This window comes from Mus caroli, chromosome 12 (assembly GCF_900094665.2).
Source record: "Mus caroli chromosome 12, CAROLI_EIJ_v1.1, whole genome shotgun sequence".
NCBI lineage: Eukaryota > Metazoa > Chordata > Mammalia > Rodentia > Muridae > Mus > Mus caroli.
In genome coordinates this window covers 97,820,525-97,841,680 of record NC_034581.1, presented here as the reverse complement: position 1 = coordinate 97,841,680, position 21,156 = coordinate 97,820,525, and the positions used below count along the sequence as shown (strand labels likewise).

Here is a 21,156-nt window from a genome sequence, read left to right as displayed (position 1 = left end):
TATGAAGGTTCCTATGTTTGTGCTTGCTTCTCTTCCCCTAACCTTACCAGTTGATCACAGAGGGCTGAGGGAGAGAGGAGCCACCTCTGATGTAGATGCCATCCCCTGACTCATCTCAGGATGCCCATGTAAACTCCGTGTGCTAAGCTACCAAGAACTGGAATTTGATCCCGTCCCTTTTCACACTATACTGACAACTGTTAAAAGCCCTTTAATATCAGTGGGGTAATTCCCCTCCCATGAATAAGGGAAGAGTCTGAAGTATGGACACAGTTTTAAGAGTAAAGATGTTCACTAGTTTCAATTACGACAGCAGTAGCATACTGAAATGAAGACACCCACGGGTAGTGTCTGTATTATTTTGTAGCTGTTGTTTCAGGGGAGTTTTCTATGATGCTGGTCTGTCACTCACTATAGAAGCCACCATGTCCAGCATTGGTAAGCCGTACTTACTCACTCTGCACAGTGCTTAACAGGCATTATCTCAGCTGTTTCTCAACATGGACGACAAGGAAGTGGGGAGCCACAGTGACTTTACTCTCAAGTCACCACTTGTGAATGCCAAGCCTCAAGCTGGGAATCCCAGTCTGAAGCATCATTCATTGAGACCCAAAACCACAGACCATTCGCTCGACCAGGACTCACCCCCGGCACAGAGGCGATCATCTGCTTGCTTAGGATGGTAGACTCAGCTAGCTTGGTTCCAGCATCTGCACAGATAAACTAAAACCACAAACAAACAAACAAACAAACAAGGTGAATTACTCCTAACAGCACTTGGACAGTCATAGAACTAACTTATAATCTTATTAACAGGGTTTAGATTCACTCATGTTCGCTTCAGTCGTGGTCCACCCTGGAGACTACCAGACTTGCTCATCATGGTGGTTCGTCCCTATCAGCTTAGAAACAGCATGAATATGGTGCATGTGGGCTTCATGCACAAACCCAGGATTAAATCAAGAGCTTGCAAGACTCCCAGTCCCTCCTGCAGCATCTGACAGCTGTTGGAACACACTTGTGGACTTCCATGACTTCCATCATGACATCGAGATTCAGAGTAAAAACAGAGAAAAAAAAAAGGTGTCAGAGTGAGGACTCTGTTCCTCCCCAAAGATCTTCCATGTCCATCTTCTTCCCTCCACTTCACTCATGAGTGCTCCCTTGTGCCGAGAGGACCTGATTCCTGTCCCATGCACCCACAGGACTTTCCACACATGGGCAATTCAGCTACCACCATCAGACTTCAGTAGCCTACCAGTTATTTCTCAACCTGTTGGGGGCTTTTCCCAAGAGCTGACCTGACATGGCCCTCTGCAGAGCTAGCCTGGTGTCCCAGAGTGGCCCAGGAAGACTTTATGAATCAATTAATCAATTATGATTTAAGACCATGATGAGGATGGATTTGTCAGATTATAATTTAATTTGCTTTCATTATAGACCTTGGCAGGTGTTTCCTACTTAACCTAACATTTGGCTATTTATGGTTGGGGAGGTGTGGGAGAGCTAACTGAAGCCCAGGGATTGCTGATTAAGTAACTCCTGTTTAATTTCTCTTCTTGGCCTCTGGCCAGCTATCCCAGCAACTTTGGAACCCGCTGTTTGCAGGATTCAGAGACAGACACCCTCTCCTTCCCATCCATTTGGAAGGTGTGGGGAACCTGGGTGGGTCAGATCACCTGCGTGGAGCTAGGCCAGTTCCATCCTGTCAAACTGAGAGATGAGACAGCAGTTGGAGTGGAACAGAGGGAGGAAGAGGAGGCCTGCTGAGAAATTATGGTACTCGAGAATGGAAATCAACATTTGGGCTAACTAAATGGGGTCCCACGCACTGCTGATATAGTCTAAGTCAATAGCCTTCTGAGGCCCAAGCCTAAGGTCTAAAACTGTTCCTCACCAGTGGGAGGTGCAGCCACTCAGGAAAGGAAGTTAGCTTTAGTGCCAAGCTCTGGGGATGGGGGTGTGGGGAGCTATGCTGAGAGCTGTGTGGCAGGGGTATGGCACAGAGCCTGGCATGCATCCACTGGCTATCTAACATGCTTATTTCTCATGCCGCATAAGGAAAAGGCTCAGTCAGGTTCCGACACCTTTCACTTTGGCCAGAATTTCTAAGTAAAAGCTGTGACATGGGTAAGTAACTTTTAACAGACCAGCAGAGTGCTCCTGGCCCAACTCCTAGCAAGCACTGCTTGTTTTCCAAAGCTGTCTGAGGCTGCATTCGGAGACATCCTCTAGCTAAGTGCTAAATCCTTCAGGACACCAGGGCTAACTCTCATTCTTATGATGAAAAAGAAACTCCAACAAGGAGGCCATGGTGAGACAGAGTCACACCAACTCTGTGACAGAAAGGGAATTAGAGAGGTCTCTCTCAGGACAGCCGGAGGTCCTGGGTCCTCCCAAATGCACTTGTGTGGCCTCGTGGCCACCGAGCAAGGGGCATCAGCAAGGAAGCACCAGATGTGAGCACCAGGCTCCACCTTCAGCAGATGCCTGCCACCTGATGTGCTCAGGTTCAAAACTGTCATAACCTATACAAGTCAAAAAAAGGGGGGGGGGGGACTTCCCTTGAAAGAGAGTAAAAGTGCAGGATCCTCTAAAGAGCCAGGTACTGGGATGAATGTACATCAATCCAGCGTATTTTTACCGCATATGAACAACTGACTTCAGTAAATCTGTCGTTTTCATTACAGCCGCCAAGCACAAACTGGCAAGGCCCCTCCACTGTAACCGTGTAGAACTGCTGAACTAGAAAGAGACAACTGAAGTCTGGGGAGGGGTGAAGTAAGTGGTGTGCTTTCATGTAGCAACAATGAATAATAAAAAAAAAGATGTTGTGAATCTGAAAGAGAGCAAGGAGCAGTGTGTGAGAGGCTTTGGAGGGAACGGAAAGGGAAGAGATGATGTCATTATGTTATAATCGCAAAGATAAAAAAAAGTTCAAAACATAACCACGAGAATTCTATGCTTTCAGAGAGAAACGTACCCACTGAAATATGAGCTCCTCCCTGAGATACAGAGGGGAACAAAGAAACCACAAACCACGCACCACGCACCACGCACCGTCACTAAGTTCACTGTTACCCAAGAATACCCAAAATGGCGCTTCTACACTGCCTCCCTTAGGGCAGTTATTAGCAACTCTGCTAGTATTAGCAACTCCATCAGCGGTCTGAATTAAAAACAGCAGCTCTACCTTTGTTCTCAGCCCACATCTGACCTATTTTTAAAAGAGAACCTTTTACCAACATGATCCCTTGGCACATGGATGTGCAGGTATCCCACGGCGTGGGCGGGGTGCATGCAAGTTAGCAGAGAATCTACTCTCCAAACCCAGGAGTGGAGGAAACCCATTTGGATTTGAAGTTTGTCTTTTCGGTGACTTTTAAGGAGCTGTTGCTCTGTCATGGAAGCTTGAAAGGAGGCAAAGCGTTCACTGTCGGGCAGGGGTCTGGGTACTGCCGTCATACTGAAGCACAGTTAAGGAAGAATACAACAGTTCCATTCGGATAAACTCATCCATCTAGGAAGGTATTTCTAGGGATGCAGCTGGAGACCCGCTGTGCTGGTTCTTCATAGGACTGAAGGGTGAATTTGAATCTGGTGTCAGGGCAGCAGGTTCTTCTCATTGATGGCAGCAATGTGACCCATGTTCCTTTCCTGGGGACTTTGTCCTCTTTGCCACCCTCTTCTGTCTCCCAAGTTGTATTTTTCAGTTACAGAGACACACCCTGATGCCCTCAAAACACAGTCACTAATTCACGTGAAGAAAGACAATGTCCCAGGCTCCCAGGTACATGTTCTGTCCTTACTGATTGTCTGGGTGCTGGGAGCTGACACTACCCTCCAAGAAAGAGTGGAGCGTGTCTAGCTGAGACCTTCTGGCCAAGGAACAGGCAGGAGAGCATGGGGGATCTCCTCACCCCCCACACCCCCAGAGACAGCTAGAGGACCCAGCAGTGAACGGTAAAAGGAGCAGACGTGGAAACGGTGGTGAGATGAGAGGGGAGACTGAGGTTCTCTCCTTTACCCACGGAAAACTCTCTCCACAGTGGGGGCTTGGGGTGAGACCCCCGAGGGGACAAGGAAGCTATGCTGGCTTCAAGCTATGCCTCACTTTCATTCATCTCATTAGTAACTAGAGTGATTTACTCTAAGAGTTTAGAGAACATGGGTTACTTCAAAATGGCATGATGTTTATTTATTAGTTAGTTAGTTAGTTAGTTAGTTAGTTAGTTAGAGAAGGGTGAGACATTAGTCACAAAGCTGTTCCTCCAGGGTAGAATAGTAATGTTTCCTGAACACAGCTTCAACACGAATAATTTATAAACTTAAAGATTCTCTCTCTCTCTCTCTCTCTCTCTCTCTCTCTCTCTCTCTCTCTCTCTNTGTGTGTGTGTGTGTGTGTGTGTGTGTGTGTGTGTGTGTGTGTGTGTGTAAATATAACCCCCTAGTACCTGGAAGACTAAGGCAAGAACCCCTGAGAAGTTGAGGCTAACCCATACTACAAGATGAGAATCAGTCTTAAAAAACAAAACAACAACGTAAACGTGTTGTATTTGTGACAGGGGACACACATTCCCGAGTCCCATCTAGCAATGTCTTACATTTAGCCTTCTCCCTTGTTACAGTAAATGTTTTTGTTATTTACACACCACCCAGTGCTGCAGTAATCACTGTTTTCCCAGCTGCCGGGTAATTGAAACTGTCAGCATTCTTTTGCGGGTTTTGTGATGAGCGCTTATTACGGTTGACTAATGTACTTCAGAGAAAGCAGCCCGCAACAGCTACAGTGAGGTGCCAGACCCCAGGAAGAGCCTGCAGATATGCTGTGCTCAAGACTGAGACCGGTTAATTATCCAGTGCTGTGGAGAGCACCCAGGGCCGGTGAGCTTGTTTAAAGTCTTGCGGTTTCTGGCTACCTAACATGCCAGGCAGACACTTCTCCTTGGTGGCCCAGCTGTAATGACAAGCCCTGGCAAAGTTTTCCCTGATTGCACACTACACAGGACAGAGTCCTGCCTGTTCACAACTTCCTCTAAAGACCTCCCTCATCCCTGTCCCTCCTGGCACAAGTCACAGCCTATGTTGGAGATTTAGATGGGCTTGCCTGCGATGCTGTCAAGGACACTGGGGACAGAGGGCTTCAGCCCCTTATGTGTAGCCCAGTATCTGAGCGTGTAGTCACTGTCATAAGCCTCCAGGGCTGGCTTTCAGGCCCTCGCCTTAGTGGACCCACAGCAGCTGATCCCCACTTCCCACCGCATGGGCTCAGCACATCCTGCTTATTGGCTGTGTCTGGCTTGATCCATCCTCATAAATACGGAGGATTCTGGGGTTTGCACATGCTCGATGGACCACATTGCCTCACTCTGGGCTTTGTTGGTCCCATCTCCACACTGTTGTCTGAGCTGCCTGGCAACAGATGAATAACAAATTCCTTTTCTTTTTAAATTCTTTGATTTGAAATTCCCCCTCTTTTGGGAATCTGTGTGTGTGTGTGTGTGTGTGTGTGTGTGTGTGTGTGTGTGCGCGCGCGCGCCTCAGAAGCCAGAAAATCTGTTGGATCTCTCCTTGAGCTGGATGAGTCAGATGTGGGTGCTAAGGAACCAAACTTGGTCCTTTACAAGAGCAAACAAATGCTCTTAACCCAATGACTATCGGTCTCTCCAGCCCTGAATTTCAAGTTTCTTGATGAGAAAAATTATTGTTTTATTTTACTTTTTTTATAATCATTCACAAAACTCGATCCACACCAGGGGGGAAAAATTCCTCCTCTTTTATCTCTTTTAGCCAATGGAAGAATCAAGTACACTATGAGCATTAGACCACCACTCCCCTGTCTCCTGACACAGGCTTTGGTCTCGGGCACATGCCCCAAGCCTCCATTCCCTGTCCCAAACACAGGCAAGATCATGAGAAGTTTTGTGTATGCAGCACAAGCCTACCTGGACAAGCAGCAGGAGGTTTGTGTCTGGCAAAGGTGACTTGAGCTTCAGGGCCTGTAGAAGTTCCAGAACAACAGTCCGAGACAAGTAGAACTTATCCCTCTCCTAAATAAAACAAGATAGAAACAGTCTAGTCATTTTCAAATTTCAGTCCACATGCTCTGAAACAAACGAGCCTCAAAAATTGGCAGATTGGAAACTCAAAACAGAGCTTAAAAGTGCAATGCCAGCCAACATTGTGCTGGGTCCATCAAAAACCAAGTTTACCCTGGGCTTTCTTAGTTTGTGGTCCTAAACAGAGCACAAGCCTGGAGGATGTGGAATCCAGTCTCTAGCTGACTCTTGTCTCTATCCTCATTAGCTTCTGAAACTGCGGCTCAGTCTCTCTGTCGTATTTCCATACTCTCCGAATTCCCAGGGGGGACTGCCCTTCAGGGATAGACTCACAGCTCTACAGTACTGTGTTCCTCTGGACACTAACCTCATGATGTCTGTATATTTGGCTATCATACTGATGCTTCCAAGAAGCTTAAAAGAAAATGTTCTACTTGCTTAAAAAGTCTCTTTTATACACGCACCACACACATACACCATATACATATGCCGCATACACACACAACACATTCATACAAGCACACATACCACATATGCACTCATATTCTCTCTCTCTCTGTCTCTCTCTCTGTCTCTGTCTCTCTCCCTCTCCCTCTCTCTCTCTCTCTCTCTCTCTCTCTCTTTCTAACTTCTCTCCTCTCTCTCCCTTCTCTCTCCCTTCTCTCTCTCTCTCTCTCTCTCTCTCTCTCTCTCTCTCTCACACACACACACACACACACACACACACACTGAGCATGTGGGTGTGCCCTGCATGGAACACATGCTCAGGCTATGTCATGCTATCGCTTGTGCTTCTACCGTATACACAAGGCTCTGCTTTTACAGACTATACGGCTTAGCTCTGCTTTTACAGACTATACGGCTTAGCTGTGGGGAACAAAGACTTTGAAGATGGTCTCACCACAATTCCTCAGCATGTATATACCAAGTGAGTGTACCTCTGAGTCATGGAGTGTTAGAGCGTTTAATCTTAAAATGGCTGCTTCAGTTGCTGACTTATGCCTCATTTTTTTTTTTAATTGCTACATGAATTTTAGCTTGGGATTAGGAAGGAATTTCCAACAAGTTGAGGTGGCCTTGAATATACTTCTGCAGTTTCTGTGCTGCATGTTTATGCAAAGCATGGTTCTCAGCACCAATGAATTTATAAAATAAAATAAAATAAAATAAAATAAAATACCAAACAACTCAGAAAAACATTAAGGACAATCTACATCCTGCAGGATCAAATATTCCAGTAAGACTTGATTCTTTACATAAAAATAAACAAGCAGATCCATCTCATTAATGAGAATTTTTAAAATAAAGACTCACTTTCTTATTTTTAATGCATTTGTGCATGTATCTGTGTGTGGGCATGTGCCTATGAGTGCAGGTGGCTGCAGTGGCCAGAAGAGGGCGCTGAATCCCCTGGGACTGGAACTTGTTACTACAAGCAGCTGTAAGCTGCCCAACGTTGGTGCTGGGAAGCTAACTTAATTCCTCTGCAGGGGCAAGTGTGTGTTCTTACTGCTTAGCCATCTTTCCACCACCGAAACCTTTCCTTTACCTTTAATAGACGGTAAAAGTGCATGCCCACCAAATAATAGTTCTAAAATAAACATACCCATGGTTTATTAGCAGTAAATATTTTGTTGTATCTAGGCAGTGGTGGCGCACGCCTATAATCCCAGCATTTGGGAGGCAGAGGCAGGCAGATTTCTGAGTTTGAGGCCAGCCTGGTCTACAGAGTGAGTTCCAGGACAGCCAGGGCTACACAGAGAAACCCTGTCTTGAAAAACAAACAAAAAAATAAACAAAAATTTGGTTATATGCCTATTTTATAGTCCTGCAGATCCCAGCTGGCTCACAAGGCTCTGCATTTAACACCCCGGTGTGCAGTTTTTCATGTATGAAGGGCACTCCTCTGTCTTCTCCTTCCTTGCTGCCCCTGGCTGGCTGGAATCAGGAGCCTGGTGCCCTGTGGAGTGTTTGGCCAGTGCTCCCAGTGTCTCTTCTATCAGTATGCATAAGGTGCAGATCAGTGTGTTTATAAACCCTGAGTGGATGTCATCACTAGGGCTGCATGGTGTTCATCTGTGAAAGGCTTTAAACTGTGGATGCCATCTTCCCTCAGTTATGAGCAATCCACTCTTTCTCTCTTCTCCCCTGGTTGTTGCGTATTATGTTTCTGTAGAACACTACACCTCTTGTACAAGGACTCAAGGTACTGGCTCAAAGTTGACTGTCTTAACCCTAACATGCATGCCACTGTGGTTCTTTTTTTTTTTTTTTTTTGGCCAGTACTCTGTATCTGTGGCATTCATCTGCTTTTTCTGACCTCTGTACTCAAGGGTCTGACTACAGGGCCACCTTAGCTCTGTGGATCTGTGTGACACCATCCTTAGCCCCCTCCCTAAACTCTCTGCTCTCGCTTGTTATATAGGTTGGCCTTTTTAGTTCATATAGCTTTTCTTTCTTTCTCTTTTTCTCCCCCTTCCTCCCTTCTTCCCTCCATACCTCCCTTCCTTCCTCCTCCCCTACCTCCCTCCCTTCCTTCCTTCCTTCCTTCCTTCCTTCCTTCCTTCCTTCCTTCCTTTCTAGTACAGTACTTAAGAAAGAAGCTGAGGAGATACTCAGTTGGTAAGTTGCTTGCTGTGCAGGCACAAGAACGCACGCCTTTAATCCCAGCACTTGGGAGGCAGAGGCAGGTGGATTTCTGAGTTTGAGGCCAGCCTGGTTTACAGAGTGAGTTCCAGGACAGCCAGGGCTACACAGAGAAACCCTGTCTCGAAAAAACAAAAAAACAAAAAAAAAGAACCTAAGCTCACATCCACAACATGCACAGAAAAAAAAAGCCAAGCATGGCAGTGAGTGCTTAGAATCCCACTGCTGGGGAGGCAAAGACAGGGAGCTGACCAGTGATGCAGGGAGCTGACCAGTGATGCAGGGAGCTGACCAGTGATGCAGGGAGCTGACCAGTGATGCTCAGGTGCTGACCAGTGATGCTAAAAAAACTTGTCTCAAAAAATGAGGTGGTGAGCCAGAGAGGAAGACACACAACATAAACGTTGGACCGCCACATGCACATACACGTACATGTATCTGTACACACATGAAAATGCACACACACACACACACACACACATGCACACGAGTACGTGAGATATTAAATTTGCTTCTCAATAGACTGTGACTATAATGCTCTACCTTAGAAGGAAGTATTCTCTACATTTTCTTAATCATGGTTTTGATTTTAGACTTATTTAAAAGTATATTTTAACTGTCAAATATAACATGCCTCAGGTACCACTGCCGACACATCGCTTTGTAAGAATTGCCCTCTCTCAACTGCCTGGGTAGAAGGTAGCACCTTTCAGGGAAAGGGTTAAGAAATTTAAGACTGGACTGTACATGATTTTGGTGTAAAGGAAGTAGGGGAGCGATTAACAATAAAGAAATTTACAGCAACAACAAAAGAATTGGGAAAAGAACGTACAACCACCCCTGTGAACGCAGCATTGCATAGTTTTCAGAGTTCAATAGTCCCAGGCTATGTGCATCAACACTCACACCCACTTACACTCCCCTCTGTGCCACACGTACATCTGTCTGTATAGCACTCACTAGTTTTAAACATTTTTAGTGTCTTTAGATGTATTTTAGGTGTCTTTTATAGATGACATAAAACTGATTTTGAAAGCCAATCTGACAATTCCCAGTTAGTATCATAAACATTCATTGTGACTACTGCCCTGCCTAGAGTTCATTTCTATTGTTTAGCTTATGTTATTTCTTTTTATTATATATATTTATTATATTTTGTGTGTGTGTGTGTGTATGTGCATCTGTGTGTGTACTCTATCTTCATACACACTAGAAGATAGACTCAGATCCCATTACAGATGGTTGTGAGCTACCATGTGGGTGCTGGGAATTGAACTCAGGACCTCTGGAAGAACAGTCAGTGCTCTTAACCACTGAGCCATCTCTTCAGCAGCTTAGTCTGTATCTTTTGTTATAATTAAATTTTTATTTGTATCTTATCCCTGTACTTGTTTGGAACTTACATAGTGTATTTCTGGCTTTTGGAGTTTATGCTTAAAAATCGTGACATGTGTTAAGAGTTTAAAGTGACATATAATCCCTGTCCTTGTGAACAGCAGGGAGGGCGCTTTAAATCCATCCCCAAGCTACACACAAGCACACGCAGACACAGACACACTCATCCTGGATACAGGCTATTGTTAGCTGGTATTTTATTGTCCTTTTGTTTTATAATTAGTATTATTAATATTCTGTATACTTAATGTTATTATAACTGTTGCTTTATATTATCAAGGTCTCTTAGATTTACACATTTTACTAATTTCTTTAGTAAATTTCCCTTGTATATTTAAGAAACTTCTTTGTTAGTTCAATTCCCTTCTCATTATAATACATCTTGAAATATTACATCAGTAAGAATGAGTTCACATATCCAGGGGCTGGAGAGATGGCTCAGCAAAGAGCAACTACTGCTCTTTTTTTTTAATGGTTTTTCGAGACAGGGTTTCTCTGTGTAGCCCTGGCTGTCCTGGAACTCACTTTGTAGACCAGGCTGACCTTGAACTCAGAAATCCGCCTGCCTCTGCCTCCTGAGTGCTGGGATTAAAGGCGTGCGCCACCACGCCTGGCAAATACTGTTCTTGCAGAGACCCAGGTTCAGTTTCTGACACCCACTTGAACAGTTCATATCTGTAACTCCAAACCTTAGAGATCCAACGCTTTCCTCTGGCCTCCTTGAGCAAAAGGCACACACATGGTGCACATACATAAATGCGGGCACTCATACATATAGGGAAAATAAAAATAAATGGGTCTCCACGAGAATCAATCAATACTTTCTTTTCTTCCTCACGAATACCTCCTTAGACTTCAATCTTAAAAGGTGTTCTTAGCTCTAGAGAATTCTAGGTAACACTTCTTTTTCTCTTGGATCATTTTAAAGACTTTCCCACTGGAACCTACTTCCCTCTGGGATTGTAAGGGTTGCTGTTAAGTCTATTTTCAGAGTGTTTGTTCTCTCAGTTGCTCTTAAAACATTTCTTTTTCCTGCTTGTTCCAGTCACAGCTGGTCATACAAACTAACATGTGCAGGTGAGTGTGTGCAGGTGAGTGGACACAGGTGGGAGGATTGTAATACTTTTGGACACATTGTATCCCAAATCAGAGGACTGATGGTTTTCATTAACTAGGCAAATGGCAAAAGCCTAGTCTGTTATTCTACAGATTCCTAATGTGTTAGCTCTTTCTTTCTTTCCTTTTTTATCTTTGTCTCAATGTTTTTTGATGTCTTTCTGCTTTTCCATGTCTCCAGTTCTCCCTTTAAGCTATGTCTAATTTGCTCTTTAGCCTGTCAATTCACTGTTTTACCTTTGTGATTATCTTTCACTTTTATTAAGATTAAATTGCCCTCATTCATTTTTTTTAAATGACTGAACCCTGTTCCATGTTTTCTTTAATCCTTTATATGCTTATACAATGGAGTAAACTCTCACAGTATGGCATGTATTCTAATGGCCCATGTCTCACAACTTTCATGTTCTTGGGAGGAATACGATTGCTATTTATTGACTCTCCTAATCTAATCCCCTGTGGGTGTTTTCACTTGAGCAGAATTGAATTTAGACTACCTATGCCCCTCAGGGTTTTAGCCTCAGGAATCACTCTGGGGCTGAGCTGCAGGGTTTTCTCTCCAGAGATGCCTGAGGTTTGTTTCTGAGCTTCCTTCTGCAGAGATGCCGAAACTCAGCACCTGTTGCTGGAGTAGCATCAGTGTCACGTGACTCCAGCTTGGCTGCTGTCACGGCTTGTGAGGGCCATAGATTCAAACCATTACTCTTTTCAATGATTTGCCTGTGCTTACTAATTTCTCAAAATGACATCATATTATCTCTCCATTAGAAAGCTAAAATCCAGAGCATTGCTTGTCACTACTGCATCACAGATGTACCCTTTTACCCAGTGGGCAGTTTTGCAAGGGTTCTGACCTCCGAAGGACGATGACCTGACTCCAACTTCTGGCATGGAACTAAAAACACTGTCCCCTCTTCTTGTGTGGACACTGGCACTCAAAACATCGTGTTGTTAAGACAGCAACTCCCTGACACAAACTTGCTTACGTGAGCCACATTTGGGTTCTCAGATCCCTCTTCATTTGTCTGTGTCATTCTTATAACATTTAAAGTAAATATTATAAAAGTATTACTATATTTCATCCAAATTCTAGTCTTTTCAGTAAGGGGTGGTTCCGGATTTTCTAAACTGCCTGACTGATGGGAAAGGATGTCACCAGGGCTCCTCATGTTTTCCTGTCTTCTCATTTGATTACATAAGGAGGCACTACTAGATGAAACTCTTTTTAAATAAAATGACTTCTAAAAATAAAGCATTTTACTGAATTTGGGACTGTGTTGTGTTTAGCCACTTTTTTAAGCATAAAAGAAAAAAGGGGTTGAGTTACTTCTCAAAGAGACTGTGCAAGGGGAAAAAAACACTATCTTGAGAGGTAGAAAATGTGTGCCTCAGGCAGGGCAGTAAGTAGCTGATGTGAAAGGCCAAAGAGAATGTTATCATGGAACACTTAACATGGCGGAATGGGTGCAAAGTTGGAAAGAAAGATGACCAGGGAGCTTTTTATAAATAGAAAGAAGGCTTTGTTGTGAAATGAGAGTTTTAAGAGGGAAAGAAAGGGCTCATAGAGGAGGTGACAGAAATAGAGAGCGCCCTGCATGTTCAGGAGGGACCCTGAGAAACAGAGGCCCATTGACAACAAGTGCAGGACACTGGGTCTTGGAAGGGAGCATTCCGGTGTCCCCAGGGTGGGAAGGACCCCACTTTCCTCTGCTGCCTGCATTTCCTGAGGTCAGTGCCTACCAGCCATGATAAGGCAGCCAGAACCACTGGACAGGAAGTACTTTTCCATTTGCTCAGGCATGGGAGCAAGGTGCTAAAGACAGTCCAGCAGAGGAACCCTGGTTATGAGTCTCATCTCAGAGGCCAGGAACCCAGAACTGGACACGGACACGGACACAGGAGCATTAGGAGCACGCCAGAGGCTTTTACAAATACAGAGATGCTATTCTTTTCTTCTTAAAGAAGGACACACAGAGATTGTCTGCCCACTAATGATGCTCTAACAAACTTGAAAAAGTCTTTATGAGGTCACTTAGGCCATTTACCCTCGTTTTCTAAACCATGTGGCCTCAGTCTCCAAATCTATACATTTCAGAGCCATTTAATGCATGCATGTGTGAAGTAGCCAACCAGACCTCAGTTTAGCAGCTCCTTTTATCATCCACAAGGCAGCTAAGCTGACAGGGATAGGCCACTTCTGTCTCTGGGGCCACACGGGAGGCTTACCTTTGTGAACGCCCGGTAGCACAAACCACACAACTCCACGAGGTAGGCCAGCGTGAAGACTGCATTCTGAATGACAAAGCTCAGGAGCTTGGAAAAAGGCTCCAATAAACTCTGCAAAGAGATCAGATAAGTTGTTTATTTCCTTATTCTACTAAGGCATTAGTCTTATTACACCTTAACTGCAAGAGTTGTTTTATTTTCGAAATCCAAGGCAAGCAGCTGTTAAGAGCCATTCTGCTGGTCTAACAAAACAACAAACAATTCGAAGAGAATCACTCAGTCACTTTATTGTTCAAAAAGAAAAAAAAAAAAACTCTCACTTTCTGACATGGCATCATTTATTTACAAACCAACCTAACAATGGCCCTGTCCTCATGCCAGGCTAGGCAATCGCACCTCTGTGAGGCTGTGTTAGGATCACTCAGTCTGCTCCTCTGGACCCTCAGGTGGCTGTGGCTGCTCAGATTCACATCCACCAATTATGTTCTTGAGAAGCCCCATGGGTATCACCAAAGCCCATGAGCTCAGCCACAGTTCCTGCCACCCAGCTTCCTGAAAGTATGTATCAGAGGGAAGTCGTCTGTTTTCTTATCTGAACCCTACCATCAAGGGCCAAGTTTTAGTCTTGTGGGCTTACAAAAGTCACTCATGTTTTGTAAGCACCAGCTGAGTGCCAGGCAGAGCTCAATGCATCCTCATTGTTTGTCCTATCCAAAGTTCTCCTGACAACCCCAGGAGCCAGGGAGAGCGCAAGCTCTAACACTGGATTCTACTCTTCTCAGTTGGAACCTTGGATCTACATAGAGACATACGCAATCCATTTTTTATTAACAATGTAAGACATTAAAGTGCTATTTGATTCTTCAGAGCCATTCATCTTCATAACCACACTGAAAACAACACCTCAACAAATATGCCTGCATGAAATTTTCACTTCAAATTGTTCTTCCTTAAAATACACTTCCAGAAAAAGATGACTCAATAAGAGGATATAAACATTTTAAAAATATGGACTTGGTGTGTGTTCACGCAGGATAACCTCAAGTTGCTGTCTTCACCTCCCATCTTATTTTAGGTAGTCTCTCCTGCCCTTTCTCAAAGCCCCCGTCTGGCATCCAGCTCTTAGGTGAATACTGGTGATGGGAACTCAGGAAGTCACATTTGTTGCCAAGGGCTTTGACCCTCCAAGCATCTTTGCAGCTCCAGATATGAACTTATTTTTGAAGATTGAGTTTATTTTTTATTTATGTGTGTGTGTGTGTGGTGTTCATGCCATGTGTGTGCAGGAACCTGAGGAAGCCAGAAGAGGGCATCAGATTCCCTGAAGCCAGAGGTACAAGGGGGTGTTGGCTGCCTGACATGGGTGCCTGGAAGCAAACTTGGGGTCTGCAAAAGTTGCAAGCATTCTTAATTGTTAACCCTTTTCTTCAGCCCAGATATAAAATTTGTTTAAGTTCCTTTTATATTTACATAAAAAGCAGTTCATTACTTGTTGTTTGTCCCCTGAGAATGGGTGTGTTTTTAATTTATTGGTACTCTTCTATAGAAATCTTTGTGATGCTTTTCATATAGAAAACCTCAAAGAAACTTTGAAATGGTGCCTATAGATTCAAAGCTATATGGTGGCTTATATGGAAACACACCTAAACAACAATTCATTGGCAACATGGCACAGCAGAAAAACCTAGAAAACTTGCTTTCTAAGGACCTATGCTTAAGTTTCAGATATTCACAAACTAGCTCTATGACCTTGATTAGACATGTTGCTTCTGGGCCTAATGTCTTTCACTGTATAGCCACAGATTGACTAACCTCTCAACCAGCTAGCATGAACTGTGACTCTGTGAAAGCATAGTTAAGGTAAATAGCTGTAAGAAATGTGCATTGTTGGTAGATGGTGAGCTAGTAATTATGCACTGTCATAAAATATGCTCTTGTACTGCTGCACAGGAAACAGCCAAGATATGTGAGCAGGGTATAAAAGGAAATGAGAAACAGTCCTGAACACCCCCACAAGGCTCATGATCTTCCTGGCAACTGCAGGAAACTGTCAGTGTTAATACTAAAAGCTCAATCAAGGAAGTGCTTCCTACAGATAGTATGAGCATTTAGAACCCTTAAATGGGATTTGAAGAATGAAAAGATGTTCAGTACAGACAAGGGTTTAAAGTATGTCAGGCAAAGGCAACAGCCTAAACAAAGGTGAGGATCTGAAACTAAGATTATATGTGTAAAGTACAGGAGCATTCAACAGACAGTGTCCACTGTCGTCATGACGATAATGATGCTGATTTTGAAGCTGCATGAGAGCCATGGATGAATGGAACAAGTAGTGGGATTAGACTGGGAAGGTGGGCTGATGAGAAGGGATGCGACTATATGCCACATCAAGGAATTTAAACATTATCCTGAAAGAAATCAGCAGTCATCAAAGACTTTTAGCTGAGGAACCAACACAACCCTATTTAAAAGGTTCAGCTAGTTGGTAATTTGGAGGATGGAGTGATGGGCTAGACCAGGATGAATGGCTACAAACAGTAGCATTGCGGGATATTAGATGCTGACCTATCATGATGCTAACAGGGTCATTCCATTTGCAGCCAGGTTATCAGTATTGATATCTGCCTCTCTTTCAGTTATAAAGTAATCAAATAACCAACCAGTCAAGCTTTTCTGAAGTACTTTAAAACAAAAAATACATACCCTCGTGGCATTGGTGGAAGGTATCTTCAAGAGGCAAATCATAATTCTCAAACTGGAATCTAAAGAACACTGTGAACAGATATGAAAAACGAAAAGTCAACTCTCAAGGTTTCCTTTGCTTCAAATATTTCCTGCATTTATCTTGCAAAAGGAAGAACGTGGGTCTGGGGTGATAGCTCCAACAGTAAAGGGCTTTATGCCACACAGGCATAAAGTCCCATACTTGCTCTCTAGAACCCATCTAAATGAACTGGGTGTGTTGGCAGGTGTGGTGAAGGCATTGAGATTCCTGGCGCTCGCTGGTCAGCCAACCTGGCCAACTCAGTGAGCTCAGGCCAGGAAGAGAGCCCATCTCAAAGACATGGTGGGCCATGCCTATAGAGTGATTCCCAGTGCTGACTTCTGGCCTCCACATGAACACATTCTCACAGCAATTCACACATACATATACCCTTATACACATAAGCATACACACATGCACAAACATGCACACACACACATATATACACACACAAACATATATACCCTCATGTACTTACACACAAACACACACACATGCACACATAATTCTTACTGTAACTACAGCTATACTGTTGCCTACGTATATTAAAAATAATCATTTTCAGATAAATATTTCAATGAGAAAAATTACATAAAATTAAAATAATCATCAAATAAATAAATAAACATAGCTCTAAAGCTATTTCTCAAAGATACAGTTCTAGAATTAAATGATATAGAAAGTTGGATAAAGAACTGGATGGGTAGATGAATGTATGGATTTATGGATAGACGGATGGATAGATGGATGGATAGACGGGCAGATAGGTGGACGAACAGGTGGCTAGAGAGATGTTAAGTAGACACATAAGTAAGTAGGCAGATGTTAAATGTATACTAGTCTAAGGAGGTACACTAAATTATGAAAAGCTTTTTGGGGGCAAAGTAAAACCTTATAGAAATCTTTAGTCCAAATAAGATCCAGTTTTATCACCCTTTCTCTGGGATTTGTTTCTTATTTTAACATTTCACAAGGCTAGGGATTAAATTTGGTCCTTGTGCATAGAAAAAGGGTGTGGCACTGCTGAGCTACCCGTCCCCAGTCCCTAGGGGGGAAGCCATCTTCCCTTTGTGGGGGGGGGGGGGAGACATGACCTGGAACCTGGAGAAAAGCAGCAAAATTTTTGAAAAAGAAAAAAACCAAGATTCTACATCAAAATGTGCTTTGAAAATCCCTGTGTTTACAGAGACTGGGAGGAAATGGCAGAGCACAAAATAAGCTGCCCTTTACTGTTGCAAGCATATCCTCACAGCAACATTTCTACAAGGCTGCACTGAAGCCTTCCACACAGTACAGACTAAGCCAGAGGGAATCATCTTGGATCCCAGGACTTGCCGCTCGTCTGTCACCTGAAATTTGCATTTGTTCAAATGCAAATCCTCGGGCCACACTCCTCGGGCCACCCTCCGACCAGTCATGGCCCTGGGTTTAGCCAGAACGGTGGCGCACCCTGAAGTCCAAGATCCACTTCAGTGAGACTTCTCAAAAGCAAACTGCAAGCGTTTCAGTGGAGAGTATTATTTTCCCAAGAGATTAAGGACAAAACAGAATCGGTTCTCAGATCTGACCTAGCAGGGAACGCTCTTACACAAATCCTGACGGTATTTTCTAAGTATCTTTTAAAAAGAACCTCGGCCTGTTCAATATGCCAATTGCCTTCAGAATTGCTGTGACATTTACTTACTTTAAAGAAGGAGCTGAAAACTAGCTGCTAATCAGGCCAAACTCTAGTGACTTAAAAGCCAGAAAATGTCATCTTAGTTGGGGGAAGATCTGTATGCTGAGGCCTGTTCCCACATAGCCACCATCAGCAGGAGAGGAGGGCAGTCCTCCATAGGTGCCATGCATTAACGCTCTCAAGGGTCTCCGTTCTCCGTAGTACCTTGCCTCTCACCACACCACTCAACTCATTAAGGGTGGAGTCCCTGCAGGCGCAGCTGATTGTCACAAATTAGGCATGCCAGTTGTTTACAGCAGCAGCACCCCCTGCTGGTCAGTATGGAGTTCAGCATTTTCATTATTGGGATAGGTGCTTCTGAATACTTCTGAATGGCTCACCAGCAAAGAATGTTCCAGAAAGACACTCTTGTCTAAGGGGGTTCTATGTGGCCATGTTAAAATGTGTGTGTGTGTGTGTGTGTGTGTGTGCACCATGGCACACATATGGATGTTAGAAATCTTTGGGAGTCAGTCTTTCCATCCATTGTGGGGGACTTGGGAATTGAACTCAGATTGTCAGGCTTGGTAGCAAGCACTCTTATTCCCTGAGCTATCTTGCTAGCCCAGGACGAGTCCTCTTTGCTTGGATTTGCTCATCTACGTTAAGCTATGGATAAACAGGTAACACAGAGAGCGGTAATACAGAAACCTGCGCTGCTCTCCACAGTCCCCTTGAACCCTAGCAACAGCACTCGGCAAGCTAAAGGCTCTGAATTACCAGCTCCTTATCAGCATCCTTATTAGCATCCACCGTGATTGCCACGGTTAGCTGACCTTTGCAACATCTTCTACAAATGAGGCATTTATTCCAGAAGTACCAACATGTGACTTCACTGGTCAGATGAACAAGTTATCCGATTTTGTTTTGTAGTAATTTTATCTATGAGTGACATGAAGAAGTCACACAACTCTAGTGGAGCAAGGGACAAAGAAGTGGCTCTGCCAAGGCTGGAAACCTGCTGGCCCCGGTCCTGGAGACACGAACGCTTGCGGCTTTCTTGGTTTACAGCAGTGTGCAGTCATACACAGAGCACTAGGCTGAGAGTCAGGAGGCGCGAGTTCCAACCTTCTCCCCACCTCCATGGAGCCATTACAACTCACACCTCCTCTCTTAATGTACAACTCTTTATTTGATGACATACAGAAAGAATGTGTCTTGTTGATTTCTTCTGCTTTAATAAAATAAGCTCCTGTTTTTCTTTCTTTTCTTTTTTCTTTTTTTATTATCAGGCCCCTGATGACAATGATTCTTGAACTACAGATTAACCACTGAATATCATCTTGCTCTTTCCTGAACATTACTCAAAAAAAAAAAAAAAAAAAAAAAGCAAAGCAAAACAAAACACATGTCACTTTAAATAATTCTCTAAAGCTAACACTTTACCTATGTCTGGATTCCTTTTAGATAAGCTATTAATTTCCTTGCCTATTGGATATCCCCTTGAGAAAAACATTTCTGCATAAAGTCGATCTAAGGACTGGGATTGTAGCGTGCACAGGACGCTGAGTTCTAGCCCCCTCACTGAAAATGAAAACAAACACAAATTTAAAAAGAAACAAACCACAGTCGGTTGGCATTCAACTAAACACCACGTGGTCACTGGGTACCTTCATTGTCAGAAAGTAAAGTATTCACTCCATTCTGCCGACAGCGGAGTGGATGACCTAAATAATTCTCTTCTCTAGCTGACAGATTTCCCCTAGCTTCTTGGGATCTATCAGATCACCTGACCATGCTTTGCATGTTGGTCTCTGTAAGCAGATGGGCAGAAAGTAATGGAAGCTAAAAAACTTGGGCTGAGCTCACCTTCAGAGGTAAAACACAAGGCAGCTTGGCAAAAAATGTCTGAAACTGGTTGCTGATTGTGGTCCAGAGACTACTAGGAGAATCCATGGGCAGAGCTTCCATGAACGTGGCAATGTTTTCCAAACAGCGTATCATAGCACCCCCTGCTGGTAAATTCTTTTTGTTATTTAGACCCTAAAAACACAAAAGCATAGGCAATCAACTGCTGAAACAGGACACGAATCACAAAGCTACCCAGAGAAGGTTTGCTTAGAAACCTTACATATTTGCACTATAAACACGATGGGCCGCCTGCTACACAGGCTGACTGTTCTAACAGGGAGAAGGAATACAGAGGAAAACCAGCTACCTTTAGAAAAACGGCAGGGGCAAAACTAATGATCTTTATGTCCTCGAGATAAAATGGGATCATGAATTAAGAACTCTCTAAGGATATAGAATGGGTCTGGGTAGGTGCTAAGAAGGTAATGAACGACGCCTGCTGGAAAGACTCTTCCAAGGTAAAGATTGGAGCTTTTGATAGTAGCAGCCGCTGCTTTCTTCCTAGCAACAACTGGGCATGGTGAAGCAGTCTGGGACTTCTCTATGTTAGATACAACACTTCACTGTGAAGCAGTCCAGGGGTGCCTCAGGGAGGGAGATAGGTGTGGTACATGACTTTGCCTGGGACCTAGGGTACCTTTCACGCAAACCTACCTCCAAGAGCTGACTGAGGGCAGCAATTGAGCTCAGCTCGTTGAAGTCCATGAGAGATGTGGCTAAGGTCCGTAAAAAAGTCCCATCTATAAAGCAAATGATCAGATTTAGTAGGCTTTCTGGGGACTGGCCAGGCTTGCAGTGTCTGGGTCCTGGGGGAGTGAGTTACCTTTGATGGCACTCTGGAAGAGCTGAGGGAAGATGCCATTGGGGGCCAGCTGATGGAAGATGCAGCGCAGGAACTGCTTGGCCACACCTGCTGCATTGCCTGGAACCATCATGCTGCGTTCAAACAGAGAGGACAACACAAGCTATAGACCAACGAGCATGCGTGCAAAGATCTAGAGGTTACGCTCTGAACGCCACAGTTTTATCCACTATCTTGCTTGCTAGTTTCCCTCAGAGAGATGAAATTACCCATAGTCAAACCTAATACTTCATAACAATTCTTTCCAAACAGATCCATAAAGTGCCAAAGTGACAGCAGAATCATTCCAGGACTCTCCACACGTATAGCTGAGCATCCCAAAGCCAGTGACTTGCAAAGGCCAAAAGTCTAGAAATGGATAAGAGTTATCAGCAAGAACCTAGCAAGGCCAAGAGAGGGTTGCCCTGAGGGGATGCAGAGAGAGTATCCTCACTTCTTTTGGGAGATCCGCCATGTTTTCTTGGAGCATATGAGCTGGCCCTTGTGACAAAAAGTAGCTGAGAGTTTTACATGGCTCTGT

The 21,156-nt window shown here is 44.0% G+C and overlaps 1 protein-coding gene across 8 annotated transcripts in view; it reads right to left on the bottom strand.

Moving 5' to 3' along the window:
• The window catches only part of Unc79 (unc-79 homolog, NALCN channel complex subunit), a 236,261-nt gene that overhangs the window by 21,853 nt on the left and 193,252 nt on the right, over positions 1–21,156 (bottom strand). For all 8 annotated transcript variants that reach the window (XM_021178827.2, XM_029484464.1, XM_021178826.2 and 5 more), the window contains 7 exons: positions 20,598–20,710; positions 20,429–20,514; positions 19,733–19,906; positions 16,146–16,214; positions 13,443–13,553; positions 5,946–6,050; positions 646–723 (listed from right to left, as the gene is read on the bottom strand). In XM_021178827.2, coding sequence (XP_021034486.1) covers positions 646–723; positions 5,946–6,050; positions 13,443–13,553; positions 16,146–16,214; positions 19,733–19,906; positions 20,429–20,514; positions 20,598–20,710 — 736 coding nt within the window. The remainder of the gene's footprint in view (positions 1–645; positions 724–5,945; positions 6,051–13,442; positions 13,554–16,145; positions 16,215–19,732; positions 19,907–20,428; positions 20,515–20,597; positions 20,711–21,156) is intronic.